Source organism: Equus asinus, chromosome 7, assembly GCF_041296235.1.
Source record: "Equus asinus isolate D_3611 breed Donkey chromosome 7, EquAss-T2T_v2, whole genome shotgun sequence".
Classification (NCBI taxonomy): Eukaryota; Metazoa; Chordata; class Mammalia; order Perissodactyla; family Equidae; genus Equus; species Equus asinus.
In genome coordinates, this window is record NC_091796.1 from 74,057,245 (window position 1) to 74,078,721 (window position 21,477).

Here is a 21,477-nt window from a genome sequence, read left to right on the forward strand (position 1 = left end):
AGCTTCCACCTGTTGCCACTGGGTGGGGGTCAAGACCTGTATTTTCTGAGCCCACTGTGATCCGCTGCTCACTCGCTCTAGCCACTGGCTGCTTTTCTGTCTGTGTGGTGCTCTGGCCAACTGGCTGAGCTGGAGCGCCAGGCAGGGGGAGGGGTACTTTCTTTCCCCTGCATGATCCCAGGAGCGTTCTCATTCCGCCCTCGCTGTATGATCTCCTGGGATGCTAGCTTGATGAAGATACCCCTGCTATGGCTTATTCACCTCTGTGTGGGGCTTTCTTACGAGCTGTGAGGGAAATTGGAGAGTGATGGTGTTCCTGTAGAGGACTGCCCCTCCCCCCTCTCCTCTTAGAGCTTTGTGCAGTCCCGGGGTTGCTGCCTTTTGGGAGGAAGAGAGGATTCCCCTTACTTCCTTCCACTTCCTCTGGGGGTTCCAGCACCTCCATCTTCAGACATATGGCTGTGTGGGTCTCTCACACGTCTTTTGTGTTGTGTGAATGTCCTCTGTTGGTATATGAATGTCCTTGTCATTGTATCTTAGAGGAGAGAGTCGAAGAGGTGAGCTTTCTCCACCATGATGCTGACGTCATCCTCAACAGAAGTTATTTTTTTACAAGGAAGTATGCCCTGTTTAAGGGAAGTGGATCAGAAGTTTCAAGTGGAAAGTATTGGCCAATGTAAAAAAATTTTCTGTGGTTGGCTAGAAAAGGTCAAGCTATAAGCCTGGGGACAGCTATTACTGTTCAGTCCTACAACTAAGTTTATATTCTACGGCATATTTAGTAAATAGTGAGTTACAACTTGATAAAAAACAAATCCTATGAGCCACAGCAGCTGTAGGCTTCCCACCTCCACTTACTGATACTGAAGCTACCATTTGCCCTAATATAGCTTCAGGTCCTTTGCTAAATCCTAAAAGAAGTCTAGTTAGTTACCTTTTAAACACTTCAGACTCTGAGGACTTCACTAGATGTTTATGATGTTTGCATTATATCAAGGCTTATCTTTTTTGGATAAAATTAATCTCATGCAAGAAGCAGAATTTAAATACCGACTGCCTTAAGCATGAATCTCCTTCAGCTTGACTGGGCAGAGGGGCCCAGGCAGAGTCCTCAAGACCTTATCTCTGGTTTCTTCTGGGTGGCCCCAGCTGGCTCTAGCCTTGTTCTGTCCTTGTGCCTGACAGTCACGGGATTTGATCTCATTGTCCAGGGCATGAAGTGTTGTCACTTGTCCAGTATGGGGTGCTCACCCAAACCGTCTCTAGTGAGTAGAGTATGTCTGTCCTGAAAAGGACGTTAGAATAGTGTCAGAGAGTATGCTGAGGAAGCAAAAAGAAAGCTTTCTACTGCAAAGTTCCCCTTTATTACTTCCCTGCAAATAACCCTATGGCTCAGACCCTAAGCCAGAAGAGAAATTTGGATGAGGAACTGCATAAGTAAACTTACAAAAGTTGGAAAGAATTGCTGGTACTAATCTAATTTACTTTGTTTCCCTCCACCCCGTTTCATGCACCCTATTTGTTATACCTGCTTTTCCCATGTGTTTAATCTGATGTCTTTTCCATATGGCTGGTTAGCTGTATGTCTGGGTTTCTTTTTCATTTGAGTGTAGGTTTTCTTCCCACTCTCCTATGAGTCAATGAATGGATCTTTGCTTAAGCTGCTCTTAAAAACCCACAGCAAGAAGGACACATGTACAAGTGCCACTTTGTAGCTAAAACCCTAGAGCTGAGAATATATACTACCAAAGAAGGAATGTTTTTAGGAAGATTTCTTTTTGATGCTAAGAACCTGTTTTTTGTGCAGTTGTTCTGAATTTTCCCAGTTAGGCGGCATGTGAAGGAAGGCAGCTTCCCCCAATTCTCCGATGCACATTGGCTTTTCTTTCAGGGGTGCAGATTGCTGGAAGGCATGCGGTGGTGGTTGGGCGCAGCAAAATAGTTGGTGCCCCGATGCATGACTTGCTTCTGTGGAACCATGCCACAGTGACCACCTGCCACTCCAAGACTGCCAAGCTAGACGAGGAGGTAGGGGGTAGAACATGTTCTGTGGGTGCGTGTGTGTGTGCGTGGACAGGTGTGCGGTGGGGTGTTCTCACATTATGGGAATAGGTAACATTTGAGTGTCAGAAACTGCCATGTACTTTACCTCATTATCTCATTTAACCCCTATAACAATTCTCTGATTCTTGTTTCATTTTACAAGAAGAGGAAACAAATTCAAATTAAAAACTTGCCCAAGTTTATACAGATTTTGTTCTGTATACACCAGTCCACCTCGTCGTAGATGGGGATTTGCAGCGTAGGAGCTGGAATTGACCCTTGGCAGCCAGATCCCAGATTTGTAAAAGTGGTGGCCTCAGAGATGGAAGTGCTCCAGAGGGGGGTGTGGACAGTGGTCCTGTGACATCTGTTGCAGGTTGTTCTTGACCCCTGCCTCTGATTTGTGAGCACAAGAATTCTCACATGTACACATCCCTGTTGAATCTCTTAGATGTGGGGAGAGAGCAGGAGAAAGGCCCAGCACCTTCTCTTTTAATCCTCCCCAAGCAATGCTGTGCGTAAGGTGGTGGTCCCCATGTTCCATAGGACAGGGAATAGTCTCTGGATAGTATATAATCAGGGACATCGTCCTAGGCCTCTGGCTCCCAGTCTGTGCTCTTCCCTGCCTTGCAGGTTCTCATCAAGTTCCCCGTTCAATGAACTACTGAGTGAAAGGGGAGCTTCGTGGTGTGTGTAGGAATAAGCATGGCGTATGGGGAGCTGTCAGAGACGGTGTGTGGCCTGCATAGTATAGCTGATGGCAATGAGGAAGTTCATACAAAGTTTAGGGATGTCTTTTTCCACTTCTGGATTTTTTTATGTTTCACTGTTTAATTCCTGAAGTCAGAACCCTCTTTCCCTAGGTAAATAAAGGTGACATCCTCGTGGTTGCAGCTGGTCAGCCTGAAATGGTGAAAGGGGAGTGGATCAAACCTGGGGCAGTAGTCATCGACTGTGGGATCAATTACATCCCAGGTGAGTGTTACTGGAGGGGGAAGGTGGTTTCTGCTGGAGGGCTGGGCAAAGGAGGATGTCCGGGTCATCGTATGAAGCCTAAGTGAGAACCCTTGTCCTGTTTTTTTAGGCTTGAAGTGCCAGGGCTCAGAGCGATTGGCCTGCCCACGGGTGCACATTTAGTAGATGGCAGAGTTGTCCCTGGCTAGCAGGTTTGCCTGATGGCAGAGCCCGTGGTTTCAGCCATTGGGCTTTGTGGTTTGGGAGATGACAACGTCCAGGATGGATGGATTTAAAAGACAGGGTAATCTTTGCAGAGTGCTGTGAGACTCCAGGAGAGGGATTCAGTCTGCCAAGAGTCCTCTAGGAGGGCTTTACGTAGAAGGCATTTGACCTGGGCCGTCTCTAGGCAGAGAGGATAAAGCCAGCCTTATAGTTATGTCCATAACTGTACTTGGCATCCTCAGCCCTAACTTACTCCTCGCTCCCCTGTTTGGTTAATGACATCACCATTCTTCCTTCTCACGAGTCTGAAATCTTTTAGTTTCCCTCCCAATCATTCCATATACGGATCCGTTTTTAAGTGTTAGGAATTTTTTTCCTGTCTTCTCTGTTCTGTGTCACTACTGAGTGTCACCCTCTCAGCTGGATGCACTGCTGTGACTTTCTCCCTGGTCTCCCACCGCCAGCTGACTCCCTCTCATCCATCTGTGTGCTCCTGCCATATGCACGGTCTTGACGTGGACCATAAGCCCTTTCCTCCCACATCACTTGTCAGACTCCTTAGCTGCATACTGGTTTTAGCCACCCCCATGGTTTCAGCGGCCATTTTTCTCACACACGCTTGTTAATGCCTGTCTTAAACAGTTGTAAGATAGACCGAGTGCCCCCCCGCACCTGTCTTTTTGTCCTTTGCAGCTATGTGGCTGTATCTCTAGTGCAGCAGGGTGTTCTTTCATCATGAAGTTTCCAGACGTAAAATTTGAAAGGACAATAAAGTGACTACTTGGGTATATACCTCGTAGATTCAAGAAAGGAACAATCTTTAATCGAATGGCTGTTTCTGTGCACAGGCAGTCCCGCCCCCAGGCCTTGGGCTACACAACTGAGTAAAGCTCAGCCGTGAGCCTCACTTTCAACCACTTCCTCCCCACCTGCCCTCTGAGATGGCCGTGCTTCCTTCCAATCCTTGTCTGATTCCCCTGCAGCAAGGGGTGATCTCTCCTTCTTTTGAAAATCCTTCTTTCCCTCCTCCCCTCTCGTAGGACTTGATGTCCTGTGCTCTCCTCCATTAGATAGTCAGCTCCTCAGGGCAGTGGTCTGTGTGGTGCCAGGTCCAGCTTTATGCCTTCTGACAGCTTCTAACTCATATCTGTTGACGGGAGTTATAGCAAGAGTATTCTTTCTCTTTTTCCATCTCAAGTTTGAAATACAGACACAAAGCTGCCAGGAACATTAGTCACTGTCAAGCCTTCACTGTTTTTAACCTCCCTCCCACTCTCCCTACCATGCTTTTAAGACAGTAGCTCATAATTGATCACTCATTGTCTTGTAGTGTAATTATCTAATGAGTGATAAAGAAATTGCTCTCCTACAACTCCTCACTTTGAGTACTTGCAATGTGACATTCAAGCTCAGTCTGTTTAAAACCTTGCATCTTCTCTATCATATTTCTGCTTTGGGCATTTTTTTCGATTAGATTTGAGAGACAGAAGAAACACCTGGGTGGGGATCTGGAGTCTTGCTGATAGGTATGAAAGGTTGACTTAAACATGAAACTTACCATCCCCTGTTCACGTGTATTCCTCACGTAGATGGTAAAATGTGGATAAGATCAAAGCAGTACCTTCCCTCCTGGTCACCTGTTTTTACTGATCCTGGGTACACAGTTGAATAAGTATCTGTGAGGCTGGATTTTATTGTTCTGCAAGCACAGCAGAATTGCTGAGTTACAGACCAGTGGGTGGGCTGGAGGTCCTAAAGACTGTTCTTTGCAGTGTTCATTTTTGAAGCCCCGTGTTCTACAACTGGGCCATTTGTTGATTCGTATTTTGCTTATGTAAGTCATTTGCATGGTCCTGTCAGAGATAACATCATAAATCACTTGCCAAATTAAGAATGAATTAAGGTATATACTCTTTTTTTTTCCAAAAAGGGAATATTTTTTAAGATTCAATTGCAGAGCAGAAACTATTGGCCAGAGAAACACATAAAAGTATTCTTCCCACTGGGCTTACTAAAGATAATTTGAGAAGGGCTGGATTAGTGGTAAGTGTTTTATTTGCAAGATTTATAAAAAGAGGGAACAGATTCCCCACTGTGACCCAATCCAGTCTCAACCTATCCAGCGTAGTGACTTCCATACTGGACTCTCTTCTTCGGCATCCCCACATTAAATGCGAAGGAGTCAAGGCTCAGCTGGATTGTAAGCTGAATTTTGTACATATAATTCCCAGTGAAAGAGATATTCTAGGGCTGAGATAGATAACCAGAACCTTTGTTGGTTACTGAAGCCATACGCTTAGACTGAGAAATGGTCACTTTTTCCACTGACCGCATCGTACTTTCCATGAAACACTGTGCATCAGCGGGCACTCGGATCAACCTGATAGTGTTTGGTTAAGGAGCAAAACAGCTCATCCACTGCAGCATTTAGTTGTCCAGGAATTAATATATCTCCTATATATGGAGAAACATAGGGCAAAAGTGGTTACCATTAACAAATAGAAAGAGGGGCGGGGTATTTGAAAATAGTTGAAACTGACTTCAGTGTTGGACTCTTGAAACCTGTGCACAGGGCAAATGCTTAACTGTATTTCTTGGCATTTTGAAACGCTTTTAGTGGTTGTGAGAGGAAATGTTCTGCCGTAGCTTGCTGCTTTATAATCATCTAGAAATCTGAAATATCCCAAGGAGTTGTGTTCACCAGTTGTGTGCATATAGAAAATATCTCATGTATCTAGGAAGGGAAGAGAAACCCTTATGTTTGGAGATTGCTTTTCAATTTCAAGAACGTGCACAATTTCTCACTTGATTCTCAGCAAGCTTGTGACGTGGGCAGTGCTAATCCTTCTTTGCATCTTTGGGCTTCTGATCAGTAAGGAGCACACAGGGGCTGAGGACTAGCAGTTAGCAGAAGAGCTTATCCTAGAGCCCACGTCTCTTAATTCTGGCATTTTGGCTGACCCTGAAGCTTCCTGTCTCTCGGTTGTGACAAGCCCAGGGTTTCACCAGTTCAGATCCTGGGCACAGACCTAGCACTGCTCATCAAGCCATGCTGAGGCGGCGTCCCACATGGCACAACTAGAATATACAACTATGTACTTGGGGAGCTTTGGGGAGAAGAAGAAAAATAAAAAGAGGAAGATTGGTGACAGAGACAGATGTCAGCTCAGGGCCAATCTTAGGGGAAAAGAACCTGATAGGTTTAGAGTCCTTTAAAAAAAATTTTACCAGTCTAAAACTTTGTGGATTATCACTTTTTGGCTGATGGATACCATGACTACGTGTATGCCCTCTCTGAAACTACTTCAAAGAGAAGTAGTGAAATGGCTAAGATCCCACCAGATGCTGCCTCGGGAGCCTTAGAGCTGCCGGGTCTGGCTGACCCCACCCCCTCCTGAGAGTGCACCGCCACCGAGTGTAGGAAGCACCTTGTGTGAGTGAGCAGTGATGCATCATTGGGCTTTGTTCTCTCCAATAGCTATTCTTTGCTGGTAAGATTTGTATTTGTTCTTGTTTCCTTTAAGGGAAGCGTAATTCTATTCTCTGCCTTTTGCATACATTTAAGTAGCTGCTCGTCTTTGGAATTGGATGTTGAATTGTTCCTCCAGCTCACGCGTGGAGCTTACAGAATGCTGACAGTTGCTGTAGAAACGGTATCTGGCAGCTGTGACATAGTTGGAGCTTTGTGCACCCAAAAAATTCCTTTGTAGGCCTTGGCAAATTGTCATTTTAAAAGGTGCTCATTATATGCTGGGTAGTTGGCTTTAAGAATTAAAAAACAGTTGGTATTTTATTTGCCACCTGACAGACAACGAAAGGATTCTCCTGGTTCTGAAAAACCACTCAAACATCTTGTGAATTTTTGCAGGTAAAATAGGTTTCTCCCTAGGAAATAGCAAACACCTGTCATCCTGTAGCTTTTAAGTAAAGTGGGCACTGGAGCCAGAGGGGACTACACACTCTGAACTTGACTTAGTTTTTGGAACAAGCTGTCATAATTGAGCAGTTAACTTAGAAATAAACACCAGGATTGCAATTCTGAGACTTTGATTTTTTTCCCCCTTGACCAGATGACACAAAACCAAATGGGAGAAAAGTTGTGGGTGATGTGGCATACAGCGAGGCCAAAGAGAGGGCGGGCTTCATCACTCCTGTTCCTGGGGGTGTTGGGCCCATGACGGTGGCAATGCTGATGCAGGTGTGTATGAACAAAAGTTCCTGTAATAGTTCTAAGAAACTGATAGAATTCAAGTTACAGCCTTTCTCCCCAAGTAGAAATGTCATAAAACCTACTCAGAAGCTAAGTAAGGATGTGAATCTGTTGCAGAGAGAAAGGAATGGAAGAACAGAGAAATAGAACCAGTCATATTTGTAGAGTAAAGTAGAGATGGCACAGTTTAACTTACTTTGGAGTGTAACTCCAGAAAAAGGAAAGTGCAAACACACTGACTTTGCTAGGTGTATTTTGGCTTGCTTGCCCGTCTTAACACACACCAACTGATGTGAAGAGAGGCAAGGAGCCAAGGGCATTTTAGGTCCCTGTAGACTCTGGCTTAGAATTGAAGCGTGTTAATAGGTGGATCAAGAAGCTGTTTGTGAACAGGAATGACCCAGGATTTGGAATTGATGTGGGGGGTAAAACAGTTATCTCTTCTAAGTTCCATTTATGACATTTTGTTTAGAGCACAGTAGAGAGCGCAAAGCGTTTCCTGGAGAAATTTAAGCCAGGAAAGTGGATGATTGCGTATAACAACCTTGACCTCAAGACGCCTGTTCCGAGGTAAAAATAAAATTTTACTAGTTTAGGGGGTCCGGCCCCATGGCCGAGTGGTTAAGCTTGTGAGCTCCACTTTGGCAGCCCAGGGTTTTCCTGGTTTGGATCCTGGGCACGGACATGGCACTGCTCATCAGGCCACGACGAGGTGACGTCCCACAGAACACAACCAGAAGGACCTACAACTAGAATATATAAATATGTGCTGGGGGCCTTTGGGAAGAAGAAGAAGAAAAATAAAAAAAGAGGAAGATTGGCAACAGATGTTAGCTCAGGGCCAATCTTAGGGAAAAAAACCCTAATAGGTTTAGAGTCCTTTAAAAAAAATTTTTACTAGTCTAAAACTATGGATCATCACTTTTTAGCTGATGGATACCATAACTACGTGTATGCCCTCTCTGAAAGCACCATCAGTGGTTGGGTTGGGTCATTACTGGGATGGGATTAATTAATCCCAGTGAATAAAGATTGATATATATTTTCTGTATTTCTTTTAAGTGACATTCAAGTATCACGATCTTGCAAGCCAAAGCCCATTGGTAACCTGGCTCGAGAAATTGGTCTGCTGTCTGAAGAGGTGGAATTGTACGGTGAAACAAAGGCCAAAATTCTGCTGTCTACACTGGAACGCCTGAAGCACCAGCCTGATGGAAAATATGTGGTGGTGACTGGGTATGGTTTTTATTCATTTGCCAGTTGATTCTTAATATTAATCCTGATTATTATTCCCAGGGGTTGCATTTGCACTTAACATATATATGTGGAGGTTCCTTTAATTTTGTTTTAGCATTTTTCACATGTATTTTGTGTCATTTGTTTCTTACGGCAACCCTGTGAGGTAAGAGTAGATTACCACCCTTCAGAGATGAGAAAATTTGTCAAGGTTATCCATCCAGTAGGGCGAAGAGTTAGGTCTTAAAACCTAGCCTTCAGATGGAATCACCTTTTTTTTAACCCCCAATTCATCAATTCAGTAGATGTATGGAGCATTAATTTTTATTGCTCATTAAGTTACATATAAAAGCTAGTTTTTGAGACTAAATTGAGAAATTACATTATAGCAGTGTCTCTCCAAAGTATGTTTGTCCCTTACAGTGAGAACAGCTAACATGCAGTAGTCTTTTTTTAATTCAAAATTGTGCGGGGGGGGGGGGCCGGCCTGGTGGCGTAGTGGTTAAGTTTGCGCACTCCACTGCGGCGGCCCAGGGTTTGCAGGTTTGGATCCCGGGTGAACCCACATAGCATTCATCAAGCTGTGCTGTGGCAGGCATACCACATACAAAATAGAGGAAGATTGACACAGATATGTTAGCTCAGGGCCAGTCTTCCTCACCAAAAAAAGTAATTTAAAATTAGGGGAAATTATAACTAAGACTCTTGGAAGAGATTTCTTCAGTTCTTTTGTCTTACTATTCAAATTAAGAGTCATTCTCTGTGGTCTGTTAGGTCTGGCTTAGTGATTCACATAAACTTAATTTTCCTCTTTTGCTTTCATCTTGAAGAATAACTCCAACGCCCCTGGGAGAAGGGAAAAGCACAACCACAATCGGGCTGGTGCAAGCCCTTGGCGCCCACCTTCATCAGAACGTCTTTGCGTGTGTGCGGCAGCCTTCTCAGGGCCCCACCTTTGGAATAAAAGGTATGGGGGGCTAGACCTTGGCTGCCTCTCCTTCGGTCCTCCCTGGCCCGCTCGACCCTTAAGGGCTTAGACACCAGGAATGTCCTCCTCACCCCGAATCATGGTGCTTTTGGGAAAGGCTTTCATCGCATTACCCCAACCCCTGCTGTCACTATTTGAGACTGCACAGAGCTTCCCTGGGTGAGTAATCTGTAGGCAGGGGTGCTTTATATGACTAATAGTCAACTGTCACAGTAACAGTAAAGGTAGTCATGGCCACTGATCACCATGCTGGCTTCTGGGAGACAAGGAGAAGCCCTACAGATGTCCCACCCATATGGAATAAGAAAAGACTACCGTTACTGAGTATGTGCTTTGTGCGTGGTTTTGTGCTAAGCAGTTTGTGTGTATTATTTTATGTTCTAATATAACGTAGTATTATCACCATTTTACAATAGCCACACTGGGACTTCAGAGATAACTTGGTCAAAGGTGCTGTTGTTGGGTACCGGAGTAGACCTGAAACGATACCATCAACAAGAGTGTTTCTTCTGATTGGATGAAAACATAACCTTTAGTAATCATACTTCACCTTCAGTTTTTGACAGCTGCAGTACTGCAAACATGCTCTTTTAATTAAAATTATTTTTGTTAATTGTAATAAGTTCTTAGAGGTAGCTTTCTCATTTGCCTGGTGATGAGTATCACATACTCTGCTTGTTCTCACGATGACTGCAGTGTGAGATAGGGTCCGCCTTGGCCCGTCTGCCTGTTGTGTTGATGTATTTTATAGATGTGCTGACCTAGTTCTGCTTTTGAGCTTATCAGCCTCCTTTCAACTCCAGAATGAGCCTTTCTCTTGTTCTGCTTATTGACCCCAATATTCTTTTCCTTTTGTTATGAATTGCCCCATTTTCATTGTGTGGTCTCTGCCTCACAAAAAAACACAAAATCTGTACCTTAGATTGACATTTATCTCACTGATAACCTGGACATTTTTGACTGACCTTTCATTAATAATCCAAACAGGCAGCAAAAATCTAGCAGTTAAGCTGTTTTATAACATATGTGTCCTATTTAGGAAGAATTGCAGTCTCTGAGTTTGGTGTATTTTAAATATTCCCTTTTTAAAATGCCAGAGTAATGTTTATGAGAGTAGGAAATTGAACAGATTTGCCTTTATGTAACCGTAGGCTGGGTCTTTTAACAAATGTTAGGAATCATGGGAAAGCTCTTTCTAAAGATAATGAGTAGGGATGTACATGTTCATGATTTTGTCATTTAGACTCAGATTTCAACTGAGAGACTATTCAGCATGAACAAGATCAGATATTTTAGCTTAATAAAATTAGAAAACACTTGATCAAATCTGTCCAAATGGTTGTAAAAAGTAAATAAATAATATGTGTACCAGTTACAAAAACCTCTTTGCTTTTATTTGATTTCCACATTATGGAGAAGCAGGCTTAACATGAGTCCTCACCCTTGACCTATCCTCCAGGTGGCGCTGCAGGAGGTGGCTACTCACAGGTCATTCCAATGGAAGAGGTAAAGTATTCTGGGATTTGGGTTTTTTGGGTTTTTTTGCTGGGAAAGATTTGCCCTGAGCTATCATCTGTTGCCAATCTTCCTCTCTTTATTTTCCTCCCCAAAGCCCTGGTACATAGTTGTATATTCTAGCTGTAGGTCCTTCTAGTTCTTCTTTGTGTGCCACTGCCATGGGATGGATACTGACAAATGAATGGTGTGGTTCCTTGCCCGGGAACAGAACTTGGGCCGCCGAAGCAGAGTGCACTGAACTTTAACCACTAAGGTCATCAGGGCTGGCTCAGGATTTGGTTGAATCAGACTCCTTGTTATACTTTTTCCTTCTAGAGATTAATCTTTATTGTAGAGCTGTTAGTGGACAAATGACTTGTTTCTCAGCAGAAGCAACACTTACAGGAAAAACATCTTAATTTGCAGACTTATAAGACAGCTTAGTTTTTTGACATGACAAGGACTTAAAAGTCTGGTTTTCAGGGGGAATAATAACCTTAAGCAGGTGATCAAATGAAGCATGAGATTGGGAAGCACCAACACTAAGTGAATTCAGGGTAGTAACTACAGAAATGGGAACAATGTATAGGCGTAGAGTTGGGCTGCTCCAGTGTAGTCTTCTTGCTGACTGTTTAAAGGACATGAGTGTGTCCTCAGCAATCCGGTGTTGCTGTTGATCCCAGTGGTGTGGCACTTGTGGTTACTGAGCATGTCACTTGGGGAAAGCACATTTCTTCTGAAGACAGTCAGGAATTGATGTTTGCAAGAGTGCCCTATCTTGGGTGTTCGTCCACTAGCTGTGCTGCCGTTAAGTTTTCCATTGGCTTTACCATAGGGATGATTTGGTTGCAATAGAATGAATGTTGGAAATTTGCAGAGAAGTTGGAAGACTAATGTGGCTTCTGCTCTTTTGTAGTTTAATCTCCACCTCACTGGTGACATCCATGCCATCACTGCAGCTAATAACCTTGTTGCCGCAGCCATCGATGCCCGGATGTTCCACGAACTGACCCAGACAGACAAGGTAGGCTGCTGTGGCACTATGGGCACTTTTGAAAGGGTTGAAGCACCTGAATTAATGTTGGTCCCTTGGGTGCTGATGATGCAGATAGCAAGGCAGTGGGGTTCTGCTCATTTAAAAGCCCTTTTCCTCTTTTTTTAAGGCTCTCTTTAATCGTTTGGTACCATCAGTAAATGGAGTGAAAAAGTTCTCTGATATCCAAATCCGAAGGTTACAGGTAAGCTTTCTTCTTCCTTCTTCATTTTTTTGTTTTTAAAATTTTTTTTTTTTTTTTTTGAAGATTAGCCCTGAGCTAACATTCCCTGCCAATCCTCCTCTTTTTGCTGAGGAAGACTGGCCCTGAGCTAACATCTTTGCCCATCTTCCTCTACTTTATATGTGGGACGCCTGCCACAGCATGGCTTGACAAGCAGTGCGTAGGTCAGCACCCGAGATCTGAACTGGTGAACCCCGGGCCGCCGAAGCGGAATGTGCAAACTTAACCACTCCGCCACCAGGCTGGCCCCTTCCTTCTTCATTTTTGATATTGTGTGAAATTGAGTGACTGATAAGGAGGTAAAAATCTCCATAGAGTAGCTTATTTTGGATCAAGTTACATCCATAACCATAGTCACAAGGTCATGATATACATAGCAAAGATTAGTGGTAGATGTTATTTCTTGTTTATCTATAAATTATAAGTGGTTAGTCTTGAAATAAATAGAGCACTGATGGCCTGCCCTCAGCTTAGAAGAAGAGTGACATTTCCTGTACAGCGTGGATGGGAATCAGGATGCCATCATGGCAGCATAGCAGCTTTTAGAGTTTGAATCTTGGCTTTTTCAGCATTGGGACCTTAAGCAAGAGTGGTTACTTCTATATTTTACTTGCATTTCTATAACAAATACATAGTCATTAAACATGCTCTGTACCGTATGACCCAGAAAGCCCACTCCTAGGTAATTACCCAAGAGAAATGCAAACTTGTGTTCATACAAAAACGTGAATGTTTTTGGCAGCTCCGTTAATAATCTCCAAAATCTAGAAACAACCCAAATGTCCTGTAGTGGATGAATGGATAACCAAACCGGTACAGCCATGCAGTAAAAAGAAATGAACTCTTGATAAACACAACAACCTGGATGAGTCTTCAAGGCATTATGTTGGGGGGAAGAAGCCAGTGTCAAAAGGTTGCATACTGTATGTTTCCATTTCTGTGACTTTCTCAAAAAGGCAAAGCTCTAGTGATGGAGAACAGATCAATGAGTGCCAGGGATTAGGGGGCGAGGGAGGATGTGACTATAAAGGGATAGCACAAGAGAGTTTTAAAACTAAAATGCAAAAATATATTCCTATGTTACTTTTACACAGGAAAGAAATTGTATATATGTATTCTTCAGACAGCCTGGCACGTGTGCACATTCAGTAAATGGTATATGCTGCTTATTATCAGTAATAGTTATACTCAGTTTATTTTTAATTTTTTGCAACTTTGTATTTTGATGCTGTGAGAATAGCTCCCCTTTACCCAGATGCATTAACTGTTTGCATTTGTTTACTTGTTTTACAATTCTGTCAGGATTTATATATATGCATTTTTTCCTGAACTTGAGGAAGAGTGACTTTTCTACAGTTTGATATTCCTTAGCTTATTTTGTTTTCACTCCCCCCACCAATCATAAGCATAAGGTGAGTCAACTATTGCCCTGTTTTATAAATGAGTTCTGTTCTGCCAGGCATGAAAGTACCATGGAAAGAGCAGACAACTTCTAGCCCTACCTCTGCTGATGGAACTTTCTGCAGATGTCGGCAAGGGCTGGACTAGGGGTTTAAATGATCCTTTAAAAAAGCTCTGGGATTTAAAATCAAGGAACTTGTCCAAGGCCACCCTTCCCCGGCCAGGTTGGGACTAGATGCTTGGTCTTCTGTTCCCTGGGTCCCCGGGCGTCCTCTGTTGCTCAGTGTTGTCGCAGTCTGCCCCCTGGGTGCTCCACCGAGAAGGGGCTGTCAACAGCAGGTTCTCATTCCAGCAACTGAGGGGTTTGCTGCCTTCTGTAAACTGTCATGTTGTGGGCTTGTGAGGCTCTTTGACAGGCCAGTGAGCGCCTGCTCTGAAAAGACCTCTGAGGTTTTAAAACCAAGGCCCCTTAGCACAGGAAAGGAACTGTGGGAAGAGAGGGCTTGCTGGAGCCCCCCACTCGGATCTACCAGGAGTTAGAAGAAAGGAGAAACATTTTGTATGCATTTTCCATTTCGGGATGTGACTCGGGTACACGTTGTAAATAACTAAAATTTCCAAGTGCTGTAAGAAGGAAAAGGCACACTTTTTGTGCCTTTTGGACCAGTAAGGAGGGGGTGAAAGTACAGTGCTACCTGAAAAGCATGTGAAAGTGATTTACGTTGATTGTTATTGATTGATAGTTAATTTTGCCCTTCAGGTACTTCATTTGAATTGGGGTTCCCCGTTGTCTGATTGAAAAAGCTTCACCCATTGCTTTTTCCTTTCACCATGTTTGGGCTTGCTGAGTTAGTACTGCGCTTCTTGGTCACTCAGCGTCTTTAGGGCTAGATTTAGGGCATGCTCCGGTGCTCAGTTACAGGGACAAGCATGTTGTACCACCTTTGTACATGTGGGAGTAGGGAAAAAAAGGTTTAGCCAAAGGGCTCCTAGTTCTCCCTCTGAATTTAACATGGTTTCTATTTCCTAGAGGGGACCCTGTCTGGAGATAGAGATTAATTTTTTTTTCCTTTATTATGCGTCTGTTTGTTTTGTCTTATTTTATGTTTTAATTTTCCTGCCTCTTCAGAAACTAGGCATTGAAAAGACTGACCCCACCACACTGACAGATGAAGAGATAAACAGATTTGCAAGATTGGATATTGATCCAGAAACGATAACTTGGCAAAGAGGTACCAGAGTGGGATGCACCCCATTTGCCGTGGGTATACTGCAAACCCCATTCCCTCCATGAGCGTTGTTCAGATGTGAGGTGCAGAAGCTTGAGTGTCTGTGTTTTCATGCTTAAAGCTTGACTGAGGTGGTGACTTACTCGTTTTTCTGGTCACCTCCATCAGTAGCTTTATTAGCTGTAATCAAACCTCCTTTTGTTGGGGTAGTTGGACATTTGGTTAGCTATTCAGTGTTGATTGGAGTGAGGGTGGTTTTAAGGAAGTTCATGCATAAACCAAAAATAACATTTTGCAAGTTTCATTTTATGCAAAAAGTCTTAGTGTCATAAAGTAGAGAAATTATGTTTAATCACTTCTTGAATCACGTTGCCCTTTATTCTCAGAACTCTTGTCTGGCATAAACGACTTGATTTTTCTTGTAGTTCTCTAGCTTGCCTACTCATTTTGCCTCATTTTATTAAATTCTCTTGTAACAAAGTAGGTAGCCTTCAGGGTTCAAACACTTGGCAATTCAGTGAGTGAGTTGCCTGGTTTCACTGCCATGTGCTGCTTTTCTCCATGGACAGCTGTCACGGCTTAGAGTTTTATTCTGTACCAACGGTGCATCCATCTATCCCGTATCACTGCAGAGAAGGAATTTTTATCCAGTTGTGCGGAATGCAGCTAATGGCAAATTTATTGACTGTTTTTGTGATTTTCGTTGGCTTAGTAACTGTTGGTAGCTAATGGCATTTTAAGATGACTCTCTTAATGTGTAAAACCACACTGATATTTCTCTTCCATTGCTTCAGTATTTTTATACAGATGGTATAATGTTTGATGAGGAATAACCTAAAGATCCATCTTAAAAATGTAACATCTCATTCACTTTTCCTTTATTTTATGTCTAATTCATGCTTTCCAAGAAAGTAGAAGCAGACAAGGAAAAGCATAGATCATACCTATTGACTGGCTATTTTATACAGAGAAGTTAGATACAGGGAACTTGACAGTATATTTTTTGAAAAATAAGGATAGGCTCCAACAACACATTATGTCCTCTTACCAAGTGAGGGGGGTGCATGTCTGTGTCTGGGTGTCTGTGTCTCTGGGTGCTGTATAAGACACTGCTTTTGGTGTTTAAATTATTAGTCTTTATGGAAAATAATTTGGCATGTTATCAAGTGCCTTAAAAACACCCTTCCTCTTTGACCGATTTAGAGTATGAACTGGTATGTTGTTCATTTTGTGTTTTGTTATTATTATTTGGCATGTTATACAAAAAGCAAAATTGGGAGTACACTAAAATGGTAATGGTAGTTAGTCCTGGGATGTAGAATTAAGATTAGTTAGTTGGTTGATCTTTGCCATGTTTTCCAAGTGTATACAGTTGGATAGATATTGTATCATCAGAACAGAAATTATTTCTTCTATGTGTGCTAAAGGCAGGAGGTCAGTTACCCAGCATGCTTCAAAAGGCATTTGCCCTGGCCCTGAGTTGACGCCTCTTGTGTTTCTCAGGATGGTGTAAGGTCAGTGAGTCATCCCACAGAACAGCAACACAAACCTCAGCCTTTTGAAACACTGTGGTCTGCTCTGTTTTTCTTGTAATATGGAATATACTTTAAAATAGATTCCAGATTCCTAGTTAATAGCTTGAATTCTCTAAACAGAATAAATCCAAGCCACTCCACATTCCTTTCTTTAAAAATAATTCCTGTATATTTATGGTATGTGAACATCATTTCTTAACTTTAACCCATATTCTAGCTTTGCCATCAATTTTGAAATCAAATATCAATAGTCATTAAGTTAGACTTGTTGCTTCTAAACTCTGCAGATTCCTTTAACTTTGTGGTCCATTTACTAAAAATGGTTCTGTATCTTCCTTTCTACTGTAGTGTTGGATACCAATGATAGGTTCCTGAGGAAGATCACAATTGGACAGGCTTCAACGGAGAAAGGGCACACACGGACGGTAACTCTGTTCCTTTCTAAGTAAATTGGTTCATGTGAACTAGATTCTTGCTGCTTCCCTCCTCCTCCATCCTCTCCCCTACGACTGATACTGCCAGGTGTTGCTCTGCCTTCTCCCTTTTAAAATGGAAGTGAGTAGGTGTGTGGTATTGAGCGCTCCTGACAGCTTTTGCAATAAAGCCATGTGTCACCTGTGTGTTTTTCCCCCAGCATTTTTTCCTGGAGGTGGAGTGCCCCAAGCGAATAGCCTTGCACATAAATTGTTGAAAATTGCTTCTTTTTTGTGGCCATTTTGCAGTATGTCTCTTCGGTTTCACAGCGTCCGTGTTGTTCCCTTGTGTTAGGGAACCGTGACCACATGATTACAGGCTGCCTTCACACGGATCGTTGGTCCTGCTAGCACATTTATTTTTAAAAATTGACTACTCAAGGTCTTGGGATAATTAATTACAAATTTTTGCTATTGGAGGATTATTTTCATTAAATTCTTTGTATTCTGCTCTGTTAATTCTTCTCAGCTACTCGTTTAAGCCTCGGATGCAAACAAGGATGGCTTTTGTAGTTCACACATCTGGTTTCACACGGTTTTCCCTGTTCTGTCTTTTCCCTGCCAACAGGCCCAGTTTGATATCTCTGTGGCCAGTGAAATCATGGCTGTCTTGGCTCTCACCAGTTCTCTAGAAGACATGAGAGACAGACTGAACAAAATGGTGGTGGCATCCAGTAAGAAAGGGGAGCCCATCACTACTGAAGATCTGGTGAGTACCCAGGCGCTGGGGACCTGGTAGTGCACCTGTGGCCTTGTCCTGGGCTCTCTCAGCAGTTACCAATAACACAAATTACGCTGTACTTCAAATGCTGCAATTAACAAATCAATTCAATATGATTTTGCTACTTACAAGATAATTATGAAATTTATAAAAAGTACTTCATAGTGAATGATAGGTGGTACGCTCCAGTAATAGACCCAGGTTTCAGGTGGTTTAAGCAACATCTTCAACGTGTCAGTATTTCCAAGAGCCAATGTATGACTTCAACTTGCAGAGAATGAACATCAAGAGTCCAGGTGAGGCCCCTGGTAGCAGAGCTTGGAGTGGCACCCTGGCGCCTCCCCACAGGAGGCCTCTCTGAACAGAGGCCAATGACCACTTAGGAACAACTCATTATCCAGTTCATCTGATGGTCCTTTTAGGCTAGTTCTCCACTTCAGGGTTATTCTGAACTGTCTGCATGGTATATGAGGTTTGAAAGGAGATAATCTCATAGATTAATTTTTTAAAAGCCTGTGTTGACATACCCCAAAATGGTTGGCCTGTGATTAGCGATATCACAGTCAGATGAATTCAGAAAAGGGGGCAAACATTAATTTCCTCTTTTCACAGTTAATATGTGTAAGAAAGAAAATTGTTTTAAATTTTTTCTGCCCAGACCAGAAACTTAGAAACTCATTAAAACTGAATATAAGTAGGATCCATAGCTTTATCTTACTTTGTCATCAGTTGGGTCAGCTGTGCAACCACAGTGGCTTACAAGAGGGACCTGATATTTAAGAGTTGGTATTGAACTCCTAGGTAAATTTTCTGTTTCAGCTTTGGGAAACACAGTGAAGTTGGTTTATAGCCATTTCTGACCAGATACTAAAGGTACAAATAATTCATTACTCTAAGAACTAGATTTCCATGCAGTAAACTAGTCTAAAATGGCTTCCTCTCATCAGTCAGCAGCAGAGCTTGATTGAGATGCTTGTTTCCAGAAATTACATGTGAATATCATTTTCCTTCTATCTGTTCTCCCTGCTTAAAATAACTGGTAACTTCATAGCATATCCAGAAGAAAGAAAGACATACATGGATCATCTCGTTCAGGTGAAAGTACTAATTGGTCCAAGATGGCTAAAAACGGGAGACCTAAGAATTTTAAATTTTGGTTTCAAGAGGCTGGGCTTTGTGCCGTACCTACGCTGGTGCCTTTGTTTTGTAGGGAGTGAGCGGCGCGCTGACGGTGCTCATGAAGGATGCAATCAAGCCCAATCTCATGCAGACGCTGGAGGTGAGCCTGGGACTCTTGCCTTCCTGAGCTGGTTTCCATGCTCGCAGTGGAGTGGATGTGAAGCTCACTTTGCTTGGAGAGCCAGAGACCTTCTCTGGCTGCTCATCTCTTTCTTCCCATTCTTTCTCATAGTTGTGACTAGGACATTACTAAAATATAAAAGAGGCGGCTTTGTGTTTCCCCTCTGGGAAGTTGTTTTCTTTTGGACTCCAGCTCACTTTCATCTGTTGACTGTGTAATTCCTTTTGAAGCAGGATGGGCAGCTTCGTTCCTGATGTCTTGATTTCCACAGGGCACTCCAGTGTTTGTTCACGCGGGACCGTTTGCCAACATCGCGCATGGGAACTCCTCCATCGTTGCAGACCGGATTGCACTGAAGCTTGTTGGCCCCGAAGGGTTTGTAGGTGAGTATTTTTGCAAAATCAGGGAATAGGCTGTGTTTTTCTTTTAACATCAAAGGAGTTGGGATGGCATTTTTACAGTTGCTTTTCTCCTAACTTACAGTGACTGAAGCAGGATTTGGAGCAGACATCGGAATGGAAAAGTTTTTTAACATCAAGTGCCGGTATTCTGGTCTCCGCCCTCACGTGGTGGTGCTTGTTGCCACTGTCAGGGCCCTTAAAATGCACGGAGGCGGCCCCACGGTGAGGACTGAGAGTTGGAAGAGACTGATTCTCAAGAATGTTCTGAAGGCTACGGGAAGCTGGGTGGCTTGCACCTGTTTCTTCATTAAGCTGCTGTTGTCCTCATGATTAGTAGGGGGCTGAAAGCAAGGGGTGTGCAGATAGTTCCTGTGCTGGCCGCCTTCTCACTCGTGGGCACTACCAGCTCTCGGCATTTTCACTGGGCCAAAGTTGGCATCATGGCCTACCTTTCTGAGGAAAGCCCGATGATATCGAAAGCCTCCAAGGACAGGCACTTGGCTATGCCCACAAAAACCTCCTTTGTGTTCAGACTGTTCTTTTTAAATCTGAGTCCCATTTTCCCTCTAAACAGCGACGCTGGCTGCCAGCCAACCAACCCATTTAGCTGAGACAGAGGTCAGCCCCTGCTTGAGAGGTGCGTGCTGCTGGGGCCACCCGCAGTCTGGAGCAAGAGGGGGAACGAGAACAGTAGATGTGCTCAGACTGGCTCTGGGTGCCAGAGAGAAACAGAGGTCAGGAGGGGTTTATCTTCACCTCCACCCTGAACTTTGTGTTTTCCTGAGTTCCTACTGGTTAGAAATTGCACTTTTTATCCTATTATTTTGACACTTTTTCTTCAGCACCTACTTGTGAAGATGTGCTAGTTTTCAGAAATTTTGGCAGAAGTGTTAAATTCCTCTCCTCTAGGAGCTGGTCTGGGAACTTGAGAAATAAGACCCCTCTCACCTACAGAATCAAATCAGTGTTTCGTAGTGTAGTGATCAGAGTTTCTCCTAGTCTAGCAGTTCTCAAGCATTTTGGTCTCAGAACTTCTAACCATTGGGGGCCTGAAAGAACTTTTGTTTAGGTGGGCTATAGCTATTGGTATTTACTGTATTAGGAATTAAAACTGAGTTACATATTAACATAAATAACATTTTTTTAAATGAAAAGTTACTGTCTTTTCCAGAACAAAATTTAGGCATCGTGCATTTCTCAGGTCTCCTCAGGATCTGGCTTAATTAAAGACTGCCGGCTCCCCACCTTCTGCATTGGAGCTGTTGTCATAGCACATGTCACATGGGCTTTGGGGAAGTCTGTGGTACATTGAGTGAGAGAATGAGAGCGAAAAGGGCCACAGTATCTTAGTATTGTTATGGGGATAGTCTTGACCGCATAGACCCCGTGGGAGGATAGGTCCCCAGACCACGCTGTGAGAATCAAGCCATAACACAACCCCAGCACCCTCTGCAGTCTTGCTTGTCCCCGAGTTAGCAAAAGTAGTCCTAACTCAAGAACCCTCTTCTGCCAGCAGTGCAGGATGACTCCCTTTGCTTCCCGATCGTAATGAGCATTTCTCTCTCTTACGCCCTCTCACACCATCGTACCTCCCTCCCTTCTCTCCTCCTGATCTCATGGTCTGAAAAATGCTGGGCGCTTCACCTGGGCAGCACTGAGACGGGGGCTTCACAAGCACAGCTCTGTCAAGGGCCCAGGCCCACTGCTCACATTGCTTGTGGAGCTACGTGTAAGGCCCAGAACATGGCAGCTCAGGTCCCTGCTTCCTGCCCTGCTTTTCCATGCCCCCTTTTGGAGTTGGAGCACCGTAGTGTCTCTGAGAAATAGGAGCGCACCAAGCTGAAAAGCTGAGGGCTTTTTAATCATTGTCCATTGCCCACAGCGGGGTCCTTGGAATTGGCACCTCCACCCCTGCACTCATCCCTGTGGATGCAGCTGGATGGAGCCACCAGGCACCTCCAGGACAACGAGCTCACTGCTTAAGTAT

General features: G+C 43.5%; 1 protein-coding gene across 1 annotated transcript in view; it reads left to right on the plus strand.

The window, feature by feature from the left end:
• MTHFD1 (methylenetetrahydrofolate dehydrogenase, cyclohydrolase and formyltetrahydrofolate synthetase 1) overlaps positions 1 to 21,477 on the plus strand; it is a 62,216-nt gene that overhangs the window by 27,954 nt on the left and 12,785 nt on the right. The window contains exons 7-21 of the mRNA XM_044773734.2: positions 1,892 to 2,028; positions 2,907 to 3,018; positions 7,293 to 7,420; positions 7,905 to 8,002; positions 8,495 to 8,668; positions 9,499 to 9,635; positions 11,116 to 11,162; positions 12,070 to 12,177; positions 12,317 to 12,391; positions 14,961 to 15,063; positions 16,944 to 17,020; positions 17,637 to 17,777; positions 19,000 to 19,068; positions 19,361 to 19,472; positions 19,573 to 19,712. Coding sequence (XP_044629669.1) covers positions 1,892 to 2,028; positions 2,907 to 3,018; positions 7,293 to 7,420; positions 7,905 to 8,002; positions 8,495 to 8,668; positions 9,499 to 9,635; positions 11,116 to 11,162; positions 12,070 to 12,177; positions 12,317 to 12,391; positions 14,961 to 15,063; positions 16,944 to 17,020; positions 17,637 to 17,777; positions 19,000 to 19,068; positions 19,361 to 19,472; positions 19,573 to 19,712 — 1,658 coding nt within the window. The remainder of the gene's footprint in view (positions 1 to 1,891; positions 2,029 to 2,906; positions 3,019 to 7,292; positions 7,421 to 7,904; positions 8,003 to 8,494; positions 8,669 to 9,498; positions 9,636 to 11,115; positions 11,163 to 12,069; positions 12,178 to 12,316; positions 12,392 to 14,960; positions 15,064 to 16,943; positions 17,021 to 17,636; positions 17,778 to 18,999; positions 19,069 to 19,360; positions 19,473 to 19,572; positions 19,713 to 21,477) is intronic.